This window comes from Brassica oleracea, chromosome C3 (genome assembly GCF_000695525.1).
Source record: "Brassica oleracea var. oleracea cultivar TO1000 chromosome C3, BOL, whole genome shotgun sequence".
Lineage (NCBI taxonomy): Eukaryota > Viridiplantae > Streptophyta > Magnoliopsida > Brassicales > Brassicaceae > Brassica > Brassica oleracea.
Window position 1 is genome coordinate 21,246,897 of NC_027750.1, and position 19,028 is coordinate 21,265,924.

At 36.4% G+C, this 19,028-nt stretch overlaps 3 protein-coding genes across 4 annotated transcripts; 2 read left to right on the forward strand and 1 right to left on the reverse strand.

Annotated features, from left to right (window-relative positions):
* Positions 1 to 4,338: 4,338 nt before the first annotated feature.
* On the forward strand, positions 4,339 to 6,684 carry LOC106329065 (protein IQ-DOMAIN 1). Its single transcript, XM_013767640.1, has 5 exons — positions 4,339 to 4,680; positions 4,776 to 5,078; positions 5,164 to 5,409; positions 5,487 to 5,606; positions 5,681 to 6,684. Exons 1-5 carry the CDS (start codon positions 4,540 to 4,542, stop codon positions 6,461 to 6,463), a joined length of 1,593 nt encoding a protein of 530 aa, XP_013623094.1. The 5' UTR covers positions 4,339 to 4,539; the 3' UTR covers positions 6,464 to 6,684.
* A 3,897-nt stretch (positions 6,685 to 10,581) lies between these two features.
* Positions 10,582 to 13,453, forward strand: LOC106335842 (heterogeneous nuclear ribonucleoprotein R-like). 2 transcript variants are annotated; one of them, XM_013774476.1, is made up of 9 exons: positions 10,582 to 10,734; positions 11,221 to 11,653; positions 11,725 to 11,841; positions 11,922 to 12,062; positions 12,146 to 12,325; positions 12,393 to 12,594; positions 12,673 to 12,845; positions 12,943 to 13,028; positions 13,110 to 13,274. In XM_013774476.1, the coding sequence occupies exons 2-9, from the start codon at positions 11,243 to 11,245 to the stop codon at positions 13,252 to 13,254; spliced, it is 1,455 nt and encodes a 484-aa protein (XP_013629930.1). In that variant the 5' UTR covers positions 10,582 to 10,734; positions 11,221 to 11,242; the 3' UTR covers positions 13,255 to 13,274. The 2 variants fall into 2 exon arrangements, with proteins under 2 accessions (XP_013629930.1, XP_013629929.1); XM_013774475.1 differs by lacking the exon at positions 10,582 to 10,734 and having other exon boundaries at positions 11,213 to 11,653; positions 13,110 to 13,453.
* A 125-nt stretch (positions 13,454 to 13,578) lies between these two features.
* Positions 13,579 to 15,635, reverse strand: LOC106335843 (probable protein S-acyltransferase 12). Its single transcript, XM_013774477.1, has 7 exons — positions 15,270 to 15,635; positions 15,001 to 15,199; positions 14,493 to 14,584; positions 14,287 to 14,413; positions 14,098 to 14,183; positions 13,946 to 14,011; positions 13,579 to 13,870 (listed from the first exon to the last, which is right to left on the reverse strand). Exons 1-7 carry the CDS (start codon positions 15,456 to 15,458, stop codon positions 13,754 to 13,756), a joined length of 876 nt encoding a protein of 291 aa, XP_013629931.1. The 5' UTR covers positions 15,459 to 15,635; the 3' UTR covers positions 13,579 to 13,753.
* Between the last annotated feature and the right edge of the window lie 3,393 nt (positions 15,636 to 19,028).

Here is a 19,028-nt window from a genome sequence, read left to right on the forward strand (position 1 = left end):
GTCTACAAAATTAGGTGATATTATATAAGAAAAATAAAAACCAATGTGTATGTTACTCCTTACTAAACTTTCGAGCAACATGACATAAATAATGATTTGAATATTAAAGAGTTTAGACTTATTTTACTATTTAGTCTCACTAACCTGGATTTTAACTTTCATCCGCCAACGTTGAAAAGACGTTTTCGAAGAGTATTGTTGTGCTGCCGTTTGGCCAGAGACCATGTCAACCCAGACATATAGAACTGTATTCTTGACAGTGTTGATACAATCGCTAGAAGTCATTCATCTGTCTTTTTTAGAAATAAAAAACTCATAAAATTCTCATAGAAAGATTAAATGAAGTGATTGCATGTTGAGAAGAATCTATAGCAACATGACTCGTGAGTCAAGTCTTATAAAGAGAAAGGCCAACGGTTCAGAGATTTTGAGATCATGAAGTAGTGGGAGAGATAATATAGATTTTTATTTTGTCTAGTTTTTAGGATATAAGAAATAAGAAATAAGAAAGAGAAAAAGACAAAACTAACACTAAATCAAGTTTATGTTCCCAAACTAGCACTCAAGGTCAAAAGTCACAAAAATAGCACTTAATGTTTTATCAAAAGTCACAAACTTAGGGTTTAGAGTTAAAGGGTGGGGTTTAGGATTTAGAGTTTAGGGTTTAGGGTTTAGATTTTAGGGTTTAGGGTTTAGATTTTAGGGTTTAGGGTTTAGATTTTAGGGTTTAGGGTTTAGATTTTAGGGTTTAGGGTTTAGATTTTAGGGTTTAGGGTTTAGATTTTAGGGTTTAGGGTTTAGATTTTAGGGTTTAGGGTTTAGAGTTTAGGGTTTAGGGTTTAGAGTTTAGGGTTTAGGGTTTAGAGTTGAGAAATGAGGTTTTGGGGATAAGATTTCAAATTTTGAAAAATAAAAAAAATTAAAATTTTCAAAGGATAAACTTAAAAATGTGCTTTTTTGGTCATTTTAGTTTTTGAGTGCTATTTTTGTGATATAAACTTAGAAAAGTGCTATTTTGGAGATTTGCCCAATAAGAAATAAGAAAATTGATCTCATCTTCAACATAACTATTTTTATAATGAGTTTATTAGTTACATTTGTTAATCATAGATGAATCTGCAGTTGTTACCAATTCCTTCTTGTACACAATTTTAAACGCATATCAAAAAGAGTAACATTGTAAGTAGAATTTTTTCGATGATGTTGCATACAAGCGAATTTTTTCGATGATGTTGCATACAAGCGACATGTAAGGGCATCTTCGTTTCTCCATCCGGATGAGCCATCTAAATGGAAATGAGAGTTTTATTCGTTTAGACACTAAAAGTGCAACTCATCCGGATGGATGGAAATTTAGGCTTAATTTTAAAGTCCATTCAGCTGATCCAATTTGGACAATTTGGATGGAGATGGTTCATTCAATATGGTATAATGTCTATTATGCCCCTGATGTAATACACAAATTACAAATATAAACATAATATCATTTTGTCACAAATATAAACATAATATCATTTTGTCACACATGAAAACTGACAAAACCACAAAAACGCATTCTTCCGCGAAAACCTAAAATCGAATTTTTCACGCCAAAACCCTAAAAATGCATTTCCGCACAAAATTGCAAAAACGTGTTTTCCCGCAAAAACATGTTTTCACGCCAAAACGCATTTTTCCACCAAAACACAAAACACGTTTTTCCGCCAAAACCACAAAACGTGTTTTCCCGCCGGAACGCCTTTTCCCGCCGGAACACCTTTTCCCGCCAAAACCGAAAATGTGTTTTCTCATCAAAATGCATTTCACGCCAAAACCAAAAACGTATTTTCATGCCAAAATCACAAAAACGTGTTTTCACGCCAAAACGCATTTTTCCGCCAAAACACGTTCCCGCCAAAACACAAAAACACGTTTTCCCGCCAAAACCACAAAACGTGTTTTCCCGCCGGAACGCCTTTTCCCGCCAAAACCAAAAATGCGCTTTCTCATCAAAATGCATTTCCCGCCAAAACTGATTCTCGTGAAAACCGCAAAACATATTTTCCCGCCAAAACGCATTTTCTGCGAAACCCGAAAAAACATATTTTCCCGTCAAAACGCATTTTCCGCGAAACCCTAAAAACATGTTTTCATGCCAAAACTACAAAAATGCGTTTTCACGCAAAAAACGGAAAAACACGTTTTCCCGCCAAAATCGTAAAACATGTTTTCTCGCCAAAATAAAAAAAATTTCGTTTTCCTACCAAAAAACCGAAAAATCTTGTTTTCCCGCTAAAACTGAAAAACGTGTTTTTCAGCCAAAACCGAAAATCTCGTTTTCCCGCCAAAACCGCAAAAACATGTTTTCCCACCAAAACCACATAACATGTTTTCTCACTAAAACCAAAAATTGTAGTTTTCCTGCCAAAACCGAAAAATCTTGTTTTTCCTCAAAAACCAAAAAACATGTTTTCCCGCCAAAACCGAAAATCTCGTTTTCCCGCCAAAACCGCAAAAACGCGTTTTCCCACCAAAACCACATAACATGTTTTCTCGACAAAACCAAAAATTGTCGTTTTCGTGCCAAAACCAAAAAATCTTGTTTTCCCGCCAAAACCGAAAAACGTGTTTTCCCGCCAAAACCGAAAATCTCGTTTTCCCGCCAAAACCGCAAAAATGCGTTTTCCCACCAAAACCACATAACATGTTTTCTCGCTAAAACCAAAAATTGTTGTTTTCGTGCCAAAACTGAAAAATCTTGCTTTCCCGCCAAAACTGAAAAACGTGTTTTCTTGCCAAAACCGAAAATCTCGTTTTCCCGCCAAAACCGGAAAACACGTTTTTCCACCAAAACCACATAACATGTTTTCTCGCCAAAACCGAAAATTGTATTTTTACGCCAAAACCGAAAAATCTTGTTTTCCCGCCAAAACCCAAAAACGCGTTTTTCCGCTTAAACCGAAAAAATTTCGTTTTCCCGCCAAAACCACAAAATGTCTTTTCTCGCCAAAACCAAAAATTGTATTTTTCCGCCAAAATCGAAAAATCTTGTTTTTCCGTCAAAACCGAAAAATCTCGTTTTCCGTCAAAACCGAAAAATTTGTTTTCCGCAGTTTATTATTACTAGTCTTTTAGTTTGAAACTCTAAAGTTTTTTTTTTCAAATACATGCTTATCAATTTTTTTGTTTATTAGAAGTTATTATTGTAGTAAATTTTAACATATGATTAAATCAAGACAATGGTATTTTGGTAATTTGTTTACTAAACTCATTTGGATGGAAATAAAAATAAAGAAACAAACATAAAATTCATTTAGATGATTCATTTAGATGAACCATCTGGATGGACAAACAAAAAGTCCAAAAAATCTGAATGGATCATTTAAATAGATCATACAAATGGATCATGTGGACGAAGGTGAAAGATGGTGAAACCAACAGCCCTCACTTGCTTGATGCAACCGTGACAGAAGGAAGGGTCTTTCGTTTCTTTGCCGATCTTTGTCAATCTTCCATATCTTCTCTTTGTCAGTTCATTGTAAAGAAATGTAAACCAATAGAGAATTAGTAAGTTAAGGTTACGAAAAGTCAAGTAATACTGTAATAGTAATTTAAAAAAAAACAAGTAATAATCTCTTTTATATTCATAGTTGTTTTTATGTTTTGCCACCTATTAAAGTAAAGTAAAATTTGATTATAAATACATATTTTATTTTCTCCTAATGTCATTTGAACATTTTTTTTTCTTTCTTACATAAAAATGTTATTTAAAACTTTCATGCAATTTGTATATATTTCAAATTTAACATTAATTACGGGATACATCGATCTTATAAACAAATTTAATCATGTTTACGTATTATTGATTAAATAAGTGTAACCGATACAAAAATACATTTTAATCATTTTTATATGTATAAAAATATAAAAATGTCAAAAACACAATAAGTATCTTAATGATTAAAATTAGAATTTATTATTTGATAAAAGTACAATTTGTTATTGTTAACTAATAAAAACATGATAAAAATATTTTTTTTTCTTGGCTAGAAACTTTTATTTTAAAACTATTTTTAAAATGTCGACCAGATTAACTAAGTCTTAAAAACAAAAAACAAAAAAATCTGAGAACAGAAGGAGAATAGTACTAGTCTATTAGATAATTTTTTATCACTGAGCTAATTATTTGTTTTATTTTGCTATTGATAAAACTCTTAACAAATTTATGACAAATACAATCAGAGATGTACATGATGATGTGATATAATTAGTTTGGTGAAAAATATAAAAAGAATAGAAAAAAATAAATGAAGTGGAGAGTAATAAATGAAGAGAAAGAGTCATCGCTGTCATGGTCGCAGTTAAAGAGGTGGTCAGAGTCAGAACTCTTCCTTAAGCAACCTTCCAAATTTATTGATACATTTCTGTTTCCCAAGATCCACCCACCACTCTCCTCCTTCTCTCTTCATCTTCGCAAGATTCTAAACCACATCTCATCCTCTCATGTCCGAAAACAGCAAGATTCTTGCAATGTGTTGTTGACTTTGATCTCCAATCTTCATGGGGAAGAAGAGCGGCTCTTCGTCTTCTTCCTGGCTCACCGCTGTTAAACGAGCTTTCCGATCTCCGACCAAGAAAGAACACAACAACAACAACAACATCAATGCTCACGGTAATGAAGCTGAGGAAGACGATGACAAGGTTCGTCTGAAATATTGAGTCTTGTTTCTTTACTGTCTCTCCAAATCTGGACGAGATTCTTACTTTTATTCAAATGCTCTGTTTTTTTTTTGCAGAAGAGAGAGAAGCGACGGTGGTTATTCAGAAAAACAACGAATCACGACTCTCCGGCAAAGACCACCGGCGCTGTAAAAGACGGGTCTGCTCCGAAACCTGTTGAAACGGCGGCGATCAACACAAATGCTTCATCCTCTGTTTCAGAACAGAGAAACGCCGCACCCCCACCGCCCACCACCGTCTCCGTCGTATCGGAACTTCCTCAGGCGACGGCGGAGCTACCAAATATACCAAGCCGGAGTTACTCTGCGAGAGAAATCCATGCAGCTATTATCATCCAAACTTGTTTCAGAGGTTATCTGGTGAGCAAGTTTTCTACTAATTACAATTAATTAATTAAATATCGTTAATTATATGTAATTAACGATTAAATGATATTTGGTTTAGGCACGAAGAGCGTTAAGAGCGTTGAAAGGATTAGTGAAGCTACAAGCACTAGTGAGAGGTCACAACGTTAGGAAACAAGCTAAGATGACATTACGATGTATGCAAGCTCTGGTCCGAGTCCAGTCTCGTGTCCTTGACCAACGGAAACGCTTGTCTCACGACGGTACTCGCAAGTCTGCCTTCAGTGACACTCACAGTGTTCTTGAATCTCGTTATCTTCAAGACATTTCAGACAGAAGATCTATGGTGAGATCTAATGCAAGTTTCAGACATCATTGCTTCCGACATGTTAGCTAATGATGTTTTTTTTGTTGTTGTTATAGCCAAGAGAAGGAAGTAGCATTGCTGAAGATTGGGAGGACCGACCACAAACGATTCAAGAAGTAAAAGCAATGTTGCAAGAAAGACGAGACAATAGTTTATCAAAAGCTTTCTCTCAACAGGTAGTTAAGTCTGGTCTAAACCGGTTTTACATTCGGTTTAGTGTCTAATTTTGCTTCTTCTTTTTGGTTTGAAGATTAGGAGAACGAGAGGTAGTCAATCTATAGGAGAAGAGGAAGAAGAGAGACCAAAATGGTTAGACCGGTGGATGTCATCTAAACCGTGGGATAAACGAGCTTCAACGGACCAAAGACCACCGGTTTACAAAACAGTTGAAATCGATACTTCTCAACCGTACTTAACCCGTGCTCATTCAAGAACCGGTGCTAGTCCTAGCCGTAGCCAACGTCCTGACACACCATCAAGAACCAGCCACCATTACAACCATCAACATAGTTTCTCATCAGCTACACCGTCTCCGGCTAAATCAAGACCGATACAAATCCGGTCCGCGAGTCCACGCATTCAAAGAGATGACCGGTCTGCTTACAGCTACACATCAAACACACCTAGCTTGAGGTCTAACTATAGCTTTACCGCAAGAAGTGGCTATAGCGTTTGCACCACCACTACATTGCCGAACTACATGGCCATCACTGAATCAGCAAAGGCTAGAATAAGGTCTCAGAGCGCGCCGAGGCAAAGACCTTTGACACCTGAGAAAGACCGTGGCGGATCAGCTAGGAAACGGCTTTCATATCCGGTTCCACCGCAGCCACCAATGGAGGTTGGAGGAGGGTATTGTGGTGATAGCAACAGTCAGAGTTTGAGGAGTCCAAGTCTGAAGAGTATCGGTGGTTCACAGTTGGGTGCATTGGAGCAACAGTCAAACTACTCTTCTTGCTATACCGAGTCTGTTGGTGGTGGTGGAGAGATCTCACCTGCTTCTACTAGTGATAGAAGATGGTTAAGGTTTTAAGGAAAATCTAACGGTCATAGTTTTTTCTTAAATAGTTTTTTTCGGATATATATAAATAATATTTCATTTTGACTAAGATAAGAACGATGACTTTTTTAGTGTGTGTTGATGACCTCTGATATTGGTGTGTACTTGTGTGATTTTGTGTGTGTTTTTAATGGAAGATTGGAAATGTAATCACCTTTTTTTTGTCGGCCTGGCAAATGTAATCTTGTTACTAATTTTGGTCTTCATGTAAGCAGTATTCTTTTTTTTTCTTTTTTTGACAGCAAAGCAGTATTCTAAAGTTTTATTTTAAATGATTGCAATTAGATATCTATAACCCATAACTACTTTTCATTTACATGATGTTTTAAGTTATTGAACTTAAAAGCAATGTCTGGCCAGCTTACTATTTTCATTGTAATTTAATGCAAAAGTGTATATTAATTTATGAAAATGACCATAAGAAAAGCTGCAACTTTGCAACTTGGGACACGAGCAAAGAACATAGCCCATGTGACATGATTCCTACACTTATCAGTCTTGTCTTCGACGTTACACTTACAACACACAACTCCACATCCACCTAAGATAAATGCTTCTTAAATAAGAGAAAACAAAATAAATCAAGAGTCGATTTCTCTATGACACATTTTTATCTTTTTTGACATTATAACACACATTGTGCTGGAGGCACATTTTCGCAGTTTCTCAGACAGCTTTTGTACAAAAATACCCTTTGCCCAACCACGTGAAATAAGATAGTGTAATTGATTTTCTTTTGTTTAGTTAAGCGATGGGAAGTCAGTTTGTAATCTAGTGAGGAAAAAAAAGTACGTATACGAAAAAGTGACAAATTGCAACCTAGATGGTGGGTATACAAGATAATCTGAGGGTTGTAGTATTTTTTTTTTACCTCCATCATATTTAATTCATTATTATTTCATTTCCTAATATGTAAATAAATATATAATAACTGTATAAATGTCTAATTTTTTTTCCTTTTTATTTTAATATCCATATATATATATAGTTTTAATATTTTATTATATTTTCGAATTTTATTTTACTAGTTAATGGTTTCATGTGTACATAAAAAATGTGGATGTGAATTTTGTTGACTTATGGAATGTTTGATAAGAGAGTTGTGTATAAATTCATATTAGAGATTATCTTTATTTTATTTTATTTTGCTAACATTTGGAGATCATCTTTTATATCCCATCATATTATGTTCCTTATTATTTGTTTTCTAATATGTAAATTCAAATGTAATATATGTATAAAATGATTTTTATATATATTTTGATATCCATATACTTTATATTTTAATATTTTATTAAATATTGCAAAGTATAAGTTATTGAATATGTCTTCGTGGACGTGGACATAAAACATATGGATAAAAACTTTATCGGTCGAACAAAACGTGGATGAGAAAGTTGTGTACACGTGAATGAGGTTTAGCAAATGTATATGAACTCTAGAAGCTGCCCAGTGTAGAAACATGAGTACTGGAAGATGCTCTCATCTCGTAAGTGTGCTTTCTCTGAAATGAAACAGTGTGCATTTCTGTTAACACCAAAAAATATGGACAAATAAAATGTGGACATATATGTTGTGAACATAAAACTCAGCAAAGAAAGAAGAAGAAGATCCTAACCAAGATAAAAAGTTTTAGCATATTCAACACACACTTGAACGCATCGATCATAAGCTTCAACTAACAAACTCAAACTCCCAGGACGAACCATATCTTGGGGTTTCGTCACATCAAGTTCAGGAGAAGTAGGTGTAATCTGTGGACATGGACACAATTAATGTATATAAGAAAATGTGGACAAGGATTAATGTTGATTTGAGAAATGTGGTTTCACATTACCAAGTAGATTGTAGTCTTTAGGTCCTTCACTTTCGTATGATCGAGCTCCTGCAAGACATTGAAACAACTAAACTGTGAATAGAGCCACTAGTAACCAAACACAAAGGAGTATTGACACGACATACAAACAATCAATTAAAATGCCAAACAAGTAATACTAGATCAAAAATGCTAGCCTTGTTAACTAATGTTAATAGAAAAGATGTGGATATGGATGGATGGAGAAAAACATGAAAAATTCTTATATAAAAGTTATAATCTCCTAAAATTCTTTTTGTGGACAACTATTACCCGTGAAAATAACTGTATCCATATGCAAAGATGATATTAGGATACTCTTCTAAAACAGCAGCAGGACATGAATTCATCAGATTGAGTGATGTTTCATCATTAGGCTTTTCAAACTCATGAACTAAAGAAAATCTATAGTGATTAAATAGGTAAGAAGGCGGAAAGAAAGCATTCTCGACCAATAAGTATAAATAAACCATTCATCAAAATTGAGTTCCATGAACAATGGGAAACAATAAAGACAAGTATAAATAAATCATTCATAAAAAAATGAGTTCCATGAACAAACAATGGGAAACAATAAAGACTCGATGAATAATGAAACTACAACAAATACAAGTGGGGGCAAGCAATATTACTCCAAATCCATTAAGGGCGCAGTCTATTTCACCAGAATCTACAAAGTCAACAAGACACCATAAAGAACCTCATGAACGGAACCAAAACGATTACTAATTTAAAACTTAAAACTTTAAGAAACTACAAAGTCAACAAGACACGATGAACAACCTCGTGAACAAAACCATAACAATTACTAATTTGAAAACAATAGCTTTTACCAACTTCTCATATCTTTCCTTAATAAAATATACAGACCATCCCCATTGACATTCTGATACGAAGAAAGAAATTGATATTTGAACCTGTAAATATCAAAATTGAGCTCGTCGTCGCGTCCTCTCCACACCGGAGCTCGGACCTGCTCGCCGTCCCGTCGTCCTCTCCACAACGGAGCTCGGACCTGCTCGCCGTCGCATCGTCCTCTCCACACCGGAGCTCGGATCTGTTCGTCATCTCTCCCGTCCACAAAATCTAAAAGATTTGATTCAATTGGGAAATTACAACATAAATAATTACAACAAGTCAAAAAGAGTTAAGGAATTCGAAATACAAACCTCCAATGTCGATATGCGGTGAAGAAAGTTGACTATTGAGCTTCTCTTTCTTCTTCGACTTTGATTTCGCCATGGTTTTTTGAAGCTGAACAAGGTTTGAGGGTAGAAGATGAAAGGGGATCGTCAGAAATTACGAAAGTGATTTCAATTTTTGTCTTGAAATATGAGAGATAAAAGATGGATTTAATTTTACTTTTAATTGAGATGTGTGCCCACTCGGACAAATTGTTGTTTTAGTTAGGAAAAGTTAGATACGGAAGAAAGGATATCGAGGAAAAACAAAGTTAAGGGTATAAGAGACAGTCGACACACCGAAAGTGTGTCTCCATCAACATGTGTCTGATTGTGTAAATAAAAAGTGGAAATGTGTCTTAAAGGGTAAAAAATTCATAAATCAAACACCATTTCAATTTGTATTAGGCCATGAATATGCCGATTTCCTAAACTGGTTTCTCCTGAAAATTAATGTGTGGATTTCATTTTTTTTTTTAAAACGGTCCCCAAAATTGCGAAATAAAGATCAATTTTGGAGCAGTTTTTGCACTGTTTACGGATCCCACCGACACATAACGGTCCGCGATTGGTTCACTTTTTTCTTTTTAGGACAAAACAAAAATAAAAAACAAAAATTAAAAATTAAAGACCGCGTAAACAGGTTTACCGTTAATCATGCTCTTAGTATCATTACCAGGCCGCCCTGGGGCAAGGCACATAAAAGGCTGGCACATGTATATTACTCAACATTATATGTGTATGATTTTAGACAAATAAATGAACATCATAAAGAGTTTTACAAGAGACCTTGTTGAATTAAAATAAATGAAGATCAGCCTGACCAAAAAGTAAATAAATATCAATTGAATATGAGCCTGAGCAAAAAAACAGAGCATGTTGAATTAAGTAATTGAATCTCAGTCTGACATCAAGTGGGAGATGACAAACAGCACGCAGTTTCCATCTCCCCGGAAAAAACAGCAGGGCTGGCAAATCACGGAAGGTAATCTCAAATGGGCCTAATGGTGAATTAAAAAGCTACAGGCTCAATAAAACTAAATGGGCCTGAAAAGCGTTTTCTCAGGAAAGGGTCTCTTCCCCAGCGGGCGATAGAAGTAAATGCAGCCGACGAGCTCGGTAACAGTTATCGTCGGAGCAAAATCCCCAGAAATACACAAATTTCTCGAATTATCCGATTCGAAAACACAAAACACAAAGCGAGTCTGGTATGCCGAGAAAATTCTCCATTTCATCTTTTCATATACATATGTTTTGGTTGTTTCATAGATCTCTCTCATATTCTTCGATCTTGTTCCCTCCCTAAATAAAAACAAAGTTTCTGACCCTATTACAAAAAGTTCAGATTTTTCCTTAAATATTCTGAGCTGATCTGGTGAGTAATTTGCTTCTGGGTCTCGATTATATTTGGTTTCCGTTGATGGGTTTTCGTTTTCTGGGAAAATGTGTGAGTCACGATCTTGATTTTGATTGGGTGTTTCGGGTACAAAGTTTACTGCTTTGTAACATTTGGCCTTCTAAGGGAAACTTGGAATCAAAGTTTTTGATCTTTGTTGCATTCACTAAACACTTGTTTGATAACATCAATGGACTTATGTTCTGGTCTATCTCTTTTCCATCACCACTTAACATCAAACACTCTTGATCACCTGAGCTTCCTTAATAGTTTTTAAGTATGGTTATTGGATGACCAGATATCAATTGCAAGAAACCTCAATGTCAGACGCTCCAGATGTTGATGACCGTGTGGATTACGAGGATGGTAGCTCCAGTGAGATGGAAGAGGAGGAACATGTAGAGGAGTATGAAGAGGAAGAAGACGATGATGACAATCAAGATGCCGAAGAGCTTGATGTGGATGGTTACGGTGGTAGAAAAGGTGGGGATAGGGAAGAAGGTCAGGAGGAGTTAGCTGAAGATGAAGACAACAATATTGATATTGATATTGAGACAGCAGAAGATGAAGAGAAGTCAGCGTCTCATATTGATGAAGAAGGAAAGGAAGAGTATTCCCGTCTTCTCTCACTTCCTCCTCATGGTTCTGAAGTTTTCATTGGCGGCCTCCCAAGAAATGTTGGAGAAGAAGACCTAAGGGATCTATGTGAACCGATGGGCGACATCTTTGAGGTTGGAAGAACAACAATCTTTGTGTCCTATTTAACATGAGCAGACTGGCTTTTAACTTTTCTTCTTATTAGGTGAGACTGATGAAAGATAGAGACTCTGGTGAGAGCAAAGGCTATGCCTTTGTAGGTTTCAAAACCAAAGACGTTGCACAAAAGGCCATTGAGAAGCTCCACAGTAAAGAGTTTAAGGCAAGCTCAACCGCTTCACTTAGTTTACACTATACTTATGACTACTTCTGTTTAACCTATTTCTATTTTTTTTTGTACAGGGAAAGACCTTAAGATGCTCCCTTTCTGAAACTAAGAATAGACTATTTATTGGTAACATCCCAAAAGGCTGGGATGAGGATGAGTTTAGGAAAGTCATAGAGGATGTTGGTCCTGGAGTGGAGAATATTGAGCTCATAAAAGTAAGGAGATTCGATCAATTTCACTTTCCATAGCGATGATCTTTACTTAATTCCCTTACTAATTATCTTCTTGGTGGCTGTAGGACCCAACAAATTCAACTCTTAACCGTGGTTTTGCATTTGTTCTATACTATAACAACCCATGTGCTGATTACTCAAGGCAGAAAATGATAGACTCTAGTTTTAAGCTTGAGGGTAACGCCCCAACTGTGACTTGGGCTGACCCAAAAAGCTCTCCTGAGACTTCAGCCGCTGCTGCTCAGGTAAACCTTTAAACAGAATGTTTAGTCTCTCTCTAGCACTTCTTTGACACTCACTCTTTGTGCTCAGGTGAAAGCTCTTTATGTGAAGAATATTCCAGAGAATACCTCAACAGAGCAACTTAAAGAGCTCTTTCAGAGACATGGAGAAGTGACTAAAGTCGTCACACCTCCTGGAAAAGGTGGAAAGCGTGATTTTGGGTTTGTCCACTATGCTGAAAGGTCTAGTGCTTTGAAGGCTGTCAACGACTCCCAGAGATATGAAATCAACGGTAAATTTTTTATTACTCATCCATAAGACAGCTATTGAGTAACATGAACCTTTTCTCACAAAAATTGCAAAACTACAGGTCAAGAGTTAGAAGTAGTGCTTGCTAAACCCCAGGCTGAGAGGAAACATGAGCCTTCTTCTTATGCTTATGGTGCTGCTGCAGCTACTCCTGCTCCATTTGCTCTTCCCACGTTTGGTGGTTTTGCTGCACCTCCTTATGGTGCCATGGGTATTGCCGGTAGTTTTGCTCAGGTATATTGTATGTTTCCTGTTTTGTTATCTTCTTAAGAAGTCATTATCAGCAATTTTTTTTGTGTAAACTTTGGTTTTAAATTTTGGAATTGAGCAGCCAATGATGTATGGGGGAGGAGCAATGCCAACAGGGATGCAAATGGTTCCAATGCTTCTTCCTGATGGCCGGGTTGGCTATGTTCTGTAAGTCATTATGTTCTTTTAACCATAATGGGTTCATCCTTCTCTTTGGACTAAACCGATATGGGTTTATATGTGATGCAGGCAACAGCCTGGTATGCAGATGGCACCACCGCCGCCGCGACCCAGAAGAGTTGACCGGAATAACGGCTCAAGCGGAAGGTCAGGGAGAGAAAGCAGCCATGATGATGATGGTAACCGAGGAGGCAGAAGGTACCGTCCCTACTAGCGCAGCCCAAAGCTACAGAACAAGAAGCAAGCAAGTAGACAGAAGTATTGGAATATGTTTCTTTTGAGAACTTTAAATAAAAAGAAGCTCTCTCTAAACGTGAAATCTAGACCTTATTGGTTTCATAAGGAGATTGATGAGAGGGGTTAAGAGTTGAATTATATGATATTATCTCTCTTAAATTATGAGACTTTTTCTCTCTCTTCTGAATAACACTCTTCTCAGTCACACCCATCAGTTAAGGGGATAGAATCTGTTAAAAAAGTGAACCCAACCGAGTTTGATGGAGATTGCACAATGCCATGAGCCCATGCCCTTTGTTTGCTGGCACAAATTGTTCTCATTATAGATCAGTTGAAGAACTTTAACTTACAAATGAATCAAATCAATACTCATTATCACAACAATGTAATCAGAATACATTTTGGGAAAAAAGGGAGTTATCTACACAGGAGGGACAGCTGAGAAGTTTCCGACCATGTTTGATTGTAGTTTCAATTCAAGGATCGATGTCAGAACGAGTTGGAAACTCAAGGCCTTGAAGTGACGTTATGCTATGGAGATCATCTTTAGAGTACAATGGGAGGAGCCAAAACGCTTTCTTCTTCCCAAAAACCTTCACAAGAAAAGAGTTTTTTTTATCAAGTTAACTAAAGATTCTAAGGAATGATGAAAACAAAAGGAGAATCACCTGCTCGAAGTTTTTCTTCTTTCCCAAGTCATACTTCCATCTAACATCTCCGTTTTTCTCATGAACCTGACAAACACAAGCGATGATTTTAGACAAGAGAATCATATATTCAAGCTTTGTGTCCTTTCTAGAAGCCGACAGTATAGAGTTACCTCAACTGAAGTAGTATTGGTTGAGAGAAGAGAGAGATGCATGATTACGAAACAGAGAAGGCTGAGAACGAACGCTAAGTTAAGAACTGCATCAAGGGGATATAGAATCTGTAAGAAACCATAAAGACGGAAAATGAGAAAAAATAAACACTTTCTTATTAAGCACTAGAAATGCCTTTACACACTCACCGAAAGCCAGAACGAGGGAGGCCAGCTTCCCAGGAGAAGATGAATGCTTCATAGCTTGGCTGAAGAACTTGATGAAACTTGGAAGCAATACTACAACATCCAACATTGTCTCCAGAAAAGTATACAACTATAAAAACCATAAAGAACTCAGCAACATCGAGTAGTAATCTACCAAACATTGAAAAGGTCTTTTTTCCTTTTTTTACCAGAAAGAGAAGGAAAAACTTGTAATTGCGCGCTCCAACACAGTTCACAATCCAAACACAGTGATGATCCATCTTCAGAACACATCTTTGACCTGCATAAGAACACACAAAGCTTTCTTTATATAAGACTACCACGCAAATCGGACCTTCATTTCTATAATGATCCTTTTTTTTTAAATCAATCTATGCGCTAAAAAAAATCGGTCTAGACGTTCGCCTAATCGATAATCCCATATAAAATGCCTAACTATCGCCTAGAGATTTCTTGAACGTTGAGCATAAGCAAATCAGATTTCTTATAACACACATAAGCAGTGTTGTAACAATCAGTCTAGGCGGTTACCTTGTTGGCAAATCGGACCTAAACGAAACAATTTTTTAAAAAACAAAATCAGTATAGGCGCTATAAAAATGGGTTCCCATTAATAGATAATCTCATATAAATGCCTAACTACCCCCTAGAGATTTTTTTGAAAATTGAACATAAGCAAATCAGATTGGGCCTTACAGACAGAACAGTGATGGCAACGAGGCGGCTTGACATTCCGACATTTCGGACAGTAACCTAAAGAACCAAAAGCTCCTTGATCTGTGGAAGTACCAGCCTCCAAACTCTCACCACCCCCAAGCTCTCTTCTGAAGTGCTCAGGAACAGAACCTGGATCCGTAAAGACCACAGTTAAGTAGCTCCACAACAACATCACCAGCTGCAAAGTACCAAAGTTAAACACTTTATAGCAATCCAATGATCTTAAAGGTTAAGACTTTGACATTTACCAGGAAATGGAAGAGAGAGATGATTAGGCATGCGAGAGCTGAGAGAGCTCCATGGCTGCTTTCGATTAAGATCGGCCACCATGTGTTAACCACGACGGCGTAGTAAGAAACGGCGACGACGGCGAAGACGAGAAGGATCATGAAGTAGCCGAGGACTTTCAGACCGGAGCAGAACCGGAAAAGGTTCATTTCCAGCCGGGTCAATGGGATGATTGGGCCGGGTCTTCGGGTCCGAGCCGGGAACAGCCGTCGTAGAAAATTCGAAGCCACGGTTAGGAGATTTTATGAGGGATCAGGAGATTGCTTGGCTCGGAGGACAACTGTTGATTCTATCGCCGTCCATGTAAGGTTAACTGTCTGAACCGATTTAGGGTAACCTGCTTTGTAAGTCAGAAGGTTTCATTATCTGTAACTTGTTTTAAAAACTACCATTAAACTTAGCCCTGCGACTTTGTCCGAACCGAACGGGCCAAACCGAGCCGAATCGAAATTTTCGGTTCGGTTTCGGTTTTGGGTTCAGTTTAGTTCGGTATGATTTTGAAAAGTAATTCGGTTTTCGGTTCAGTTCGGTTCGGTTTTCGATTTAAAAAAAAAAATTAAAAAAAAACCGAAAATATCCGAAAATAACAGAAAAACTGAACCGAATTTAACCGAAATAACCAAATATAACCGAAAATAGCCGATTTCTTTTGGAAAATTAGACCGAAATTAACCGAAAACCAAAAAATTGGTTATTTTCGAAAATAATTTTGAAAACTGAAATTAATCGATAACCGAACCGAACCGAACCAAAATTTAATTCGGTTAATTTCGCAATAGGTTTTAAAATTTTTGATTAACCGAAAACCGACTGTTCGGTTTCGGAAAACTTAAGTCGCAGGGCTAATTAAACTACTCATGAGATGGTGTCCAAAAAAAAAACTAGGTTTAAATTTGGGGAATTGGACCACATAAAAAATATCATAATAAACTATTTTTAAATTTTTAATGGGCCGAGGCGTCGATGCAATATTTTTTTTAACATGGAGAATTTTTGTTTTGGTAAAAAAAAAACGAAAATCCAAGATTTGATATAGGTTTAAATTTGTATGTTTTATTTTAATATTTATTTGTGATAAAAATCTGTTTGTGAGATCCTTTGATTATAAATATAAAATTTAGAGATTAAAAATGGATTAATTTCAACAATTTTAGTTTATTTATAATTATTTTGCTGAGATACATGTCAACTTACCCAAAAACTTCAGAATATATAGATATAAAACATTTAGAATCAACCCAATCCGATACCCAAACTTTATAGATAATATGGCTTCAAAACTAAAAATCGACCGAAGTAAAGACCCAAATCTGCAGGACTAGTATCAATGTTAATTTATTTTTAGTACTACCTAGAATGAACTATTTGGATGAAAGTAACCAATACCAGCACAAAGAATCAACAAGTAGAAAAAGTTCCAAACTAGATAAACCAGTAAATATCCCAAAAGAAATATAGCTGACTGTTATAAAAAGAATTGAAAATTTATTGTATCGCGGGAATTTAAATAAGGGCAAAATTTATATCCGTAGAATTTTTAACACTGATAGAAATAGTTTATTTTAGAGAGAAGAGAAAGTTGAGGGATGATCTTACAACGAACGAAAACGTTTGTATATATAGAAAAGAAATTCACTATGCAAATAGTGCAGCGGACCTCACATCTTTTTATATTTTCAACGAAACACGGCTGCCCCTTATTTTTGACTTTCGTAACACTCCCCCTTGGGGGCCGGTGTCACTATCCGCTCTCGCTTAACGTCTTTGTTGCCTCGTTAAAAACCTTTCCAGGAAAACCCAATGGGAAAAACCATAGTAAGGTAAAAAGAGTAAAACTACGTAAGCTCCCCCTCGAATGAGCAGTCATAGATCCTTCTGATGACGCATTCCAATGTTGTGGATGTGTTTTCTGAATACCGAGGTAGGGAGTGATTTTGTGAAGAGGTCGGCTGCATTGTCGCATGATCGAACATATCTTACTTCAATCTCTTTATTCTTCTCGAGTGTGTCGGCTTATTGATCTTAGCCATATACATTCTCTACTTGCTTCATGGAGTGCAATGATCTCAGTGTGATTTGAAGAAGTAGCAACAAGTGTCTGCTTCTGAGAACGCCAAGATATGGCGGTGCCTTCAATTGTAAAAACATATCCTGTCTGGGATCGAGCTTTGTGTGGATCTGACAAATAACCTGCATCTGCAAAACCAATCATTTGACCTTTTGAACTTTTAGGATAAAACAAGCCTGAATCAGTTGTTCCTTGAAGGTAACGAAAGACATGTTTAATTCCATTCCAATGTCTTCGTGTAGGAGACGAACTGAATCTCGCTAAAAGATTAATGGCAAAAGATATGTCAGGTCGAGTACAATTTGCAAGATACATAAGAGCTCCAATTGCACTTAAGTATGGAGTTTCAGGACCAAGTATTTCTTCATTTTCCTCAGATGGTCGAAACATATCATTTTCAACATTAAGTGATCTAACGACCATCGGGGTGCTAAGAGGAGTTGCTTTATCCATGTTAAAGCGTTTCAATACTCGTTTGGTATATGTAGACTGGTGTACAAATATACCCTTTTGAGAATGCTCAATTTGTAATCCTAGACAATATTTTGTCTGCCCGAGATCTTTCATCTCAAATTCTCCTTTCAGATAGTTTGATGCCTTTTGGATTTCGTTTTGAGTTCCAATAATATTAAGATCATCAACGTACACCGCGATTATCACAAATCCGGATGTTGTTTTCTTTATGAAAACACAAGGGCATATAGGATCATTCGTGTATCCTTCTTTTGTTAAGTGTTCGCTGAGACGATTATACCACATTCGTCCAGATTGTTTTAACCCATATAATGATCTTTGCAATTTTATTGCACATAATTCTTTAGGTTTGGAACTTAACGTTTCTGGCATTTTAAATCCATATGGGATTCTCATATAGATATCAATATCTAATGATCCATATAAATATGTCGTAACGACATCCATGAGACGCATTTCTAAATTTTCATTGGCCGCTAGACTCATCAGGAATCTAAATGTGATTGCATCCATGACAGGATAATAAGTTTCCTCATAATCAATTTCTGGCCTTTGAGAGAGCTATGAGACGAGCTTTGTATCTTGTAATCTCGTTTTTCTCATTTCTTTTTTGGACAAACAACCATTTGTACCCAACAGGTTTTATATCTTTGGGTGTAAGCATAATAGGTCCGAATACATTTCGTTTGTTAAGCAAATCTAATTCGACTTGAATTGCATCTTTCCATTTTATCCAGTCATGTCTCTTTTGACATTCATATACAGACTTTGGTTCTGGATCTTCGTTTTCTTCATTTATTTCCTTTGCTAAAAGGTATGAGAAAACGTCATCAATATCATCCATCTCATTTCGTTTCCATATCTTTCCATTATGGATGTAATTGATAGAAATCTCATGATTTCCTTCAGATTCAAGATGCTTTATATTGTCATTAGATTCACAATTTTCTTCGTCCAAAATATTTTCTGTTATTTTGGGAGTATCATGCTTTTCACATTCCTTACGTTTTCTAGGAAGTTTATCCTTTGAACCAATAGGTCTACCGCGCTTTAAACGTGTTCCTGATTCACGTGTATCAACTGCCGTTCCACCATTTTGTGGTATTTCAATACGAGCAGGAGTATTTGCAGCGGGTATATGTGATTTAGTTACCATTTTGGTATCAGCAAACGCATC

Coding starts and splice junctions, on each gene's coding strand:
- LOC106329065 (XM_013767640.1), top strand. CDS start 4,540: ATGGGGAAGAAGAGCGGCTCTTCGTCTTCTTCCTGGCTCACCGCTGTT. Junction 5,410..5,486: donor TTTCAGACAGAAGATCTATG/GTGAGATCTAAT, acceptor TTGTTGTTATAG/CCAAGAGAAGGAAGTAGCAT. Junction 5,607..5,680: donor CAAAAGCTTTCTCTCAACAG/GTAGTTAAGTCT, acceptor TTTGGTTTGAAG/ATTAGGAGAACGAGAGGTAG.
- LOC106335842 (XM_013774475.1), top strand. CDS start 11,213: ATGACCAGATATCAATTGCAAGAAACCTCAATGTCAGACGCTCCAGAT. Junction 11,842..11,921: donor TCCACAGTAAAGAGTTTAAG/GCAAGCTCAACC, acceptor TTTTTTGTACAG/GGAAAGACCTTAAGATGCTC. Junction 12,063..12,145: donor AGAATATTGAGCTCATAAAA/GTAAGGAGATTC, acceptor TGGTGGCTGTAG/GACCCAACAAATTCAACTCT.
- LOC106335843 (XM_013774477.1), bottom strand. CDS start 15,458: ATGAACCTTTTCCGGTTCTGCTCCGGTCTGAAAGTCCTCGGCTACTTC. Junction 14,585..15,000: donor TTGCCATCACTGTTCTGTCT/GTAAGGCCCAAT, acceptor GTTCTTATGCAG/GTCAAAGATGTGTTCTGAAG. Junction 14,012..14,097: donor CCAATACTACTTCAGTTGAG/GTAACTCTATAC, acceptor TGTGTTTGTCAG/GTTCATGAGAAAAACGGAGA.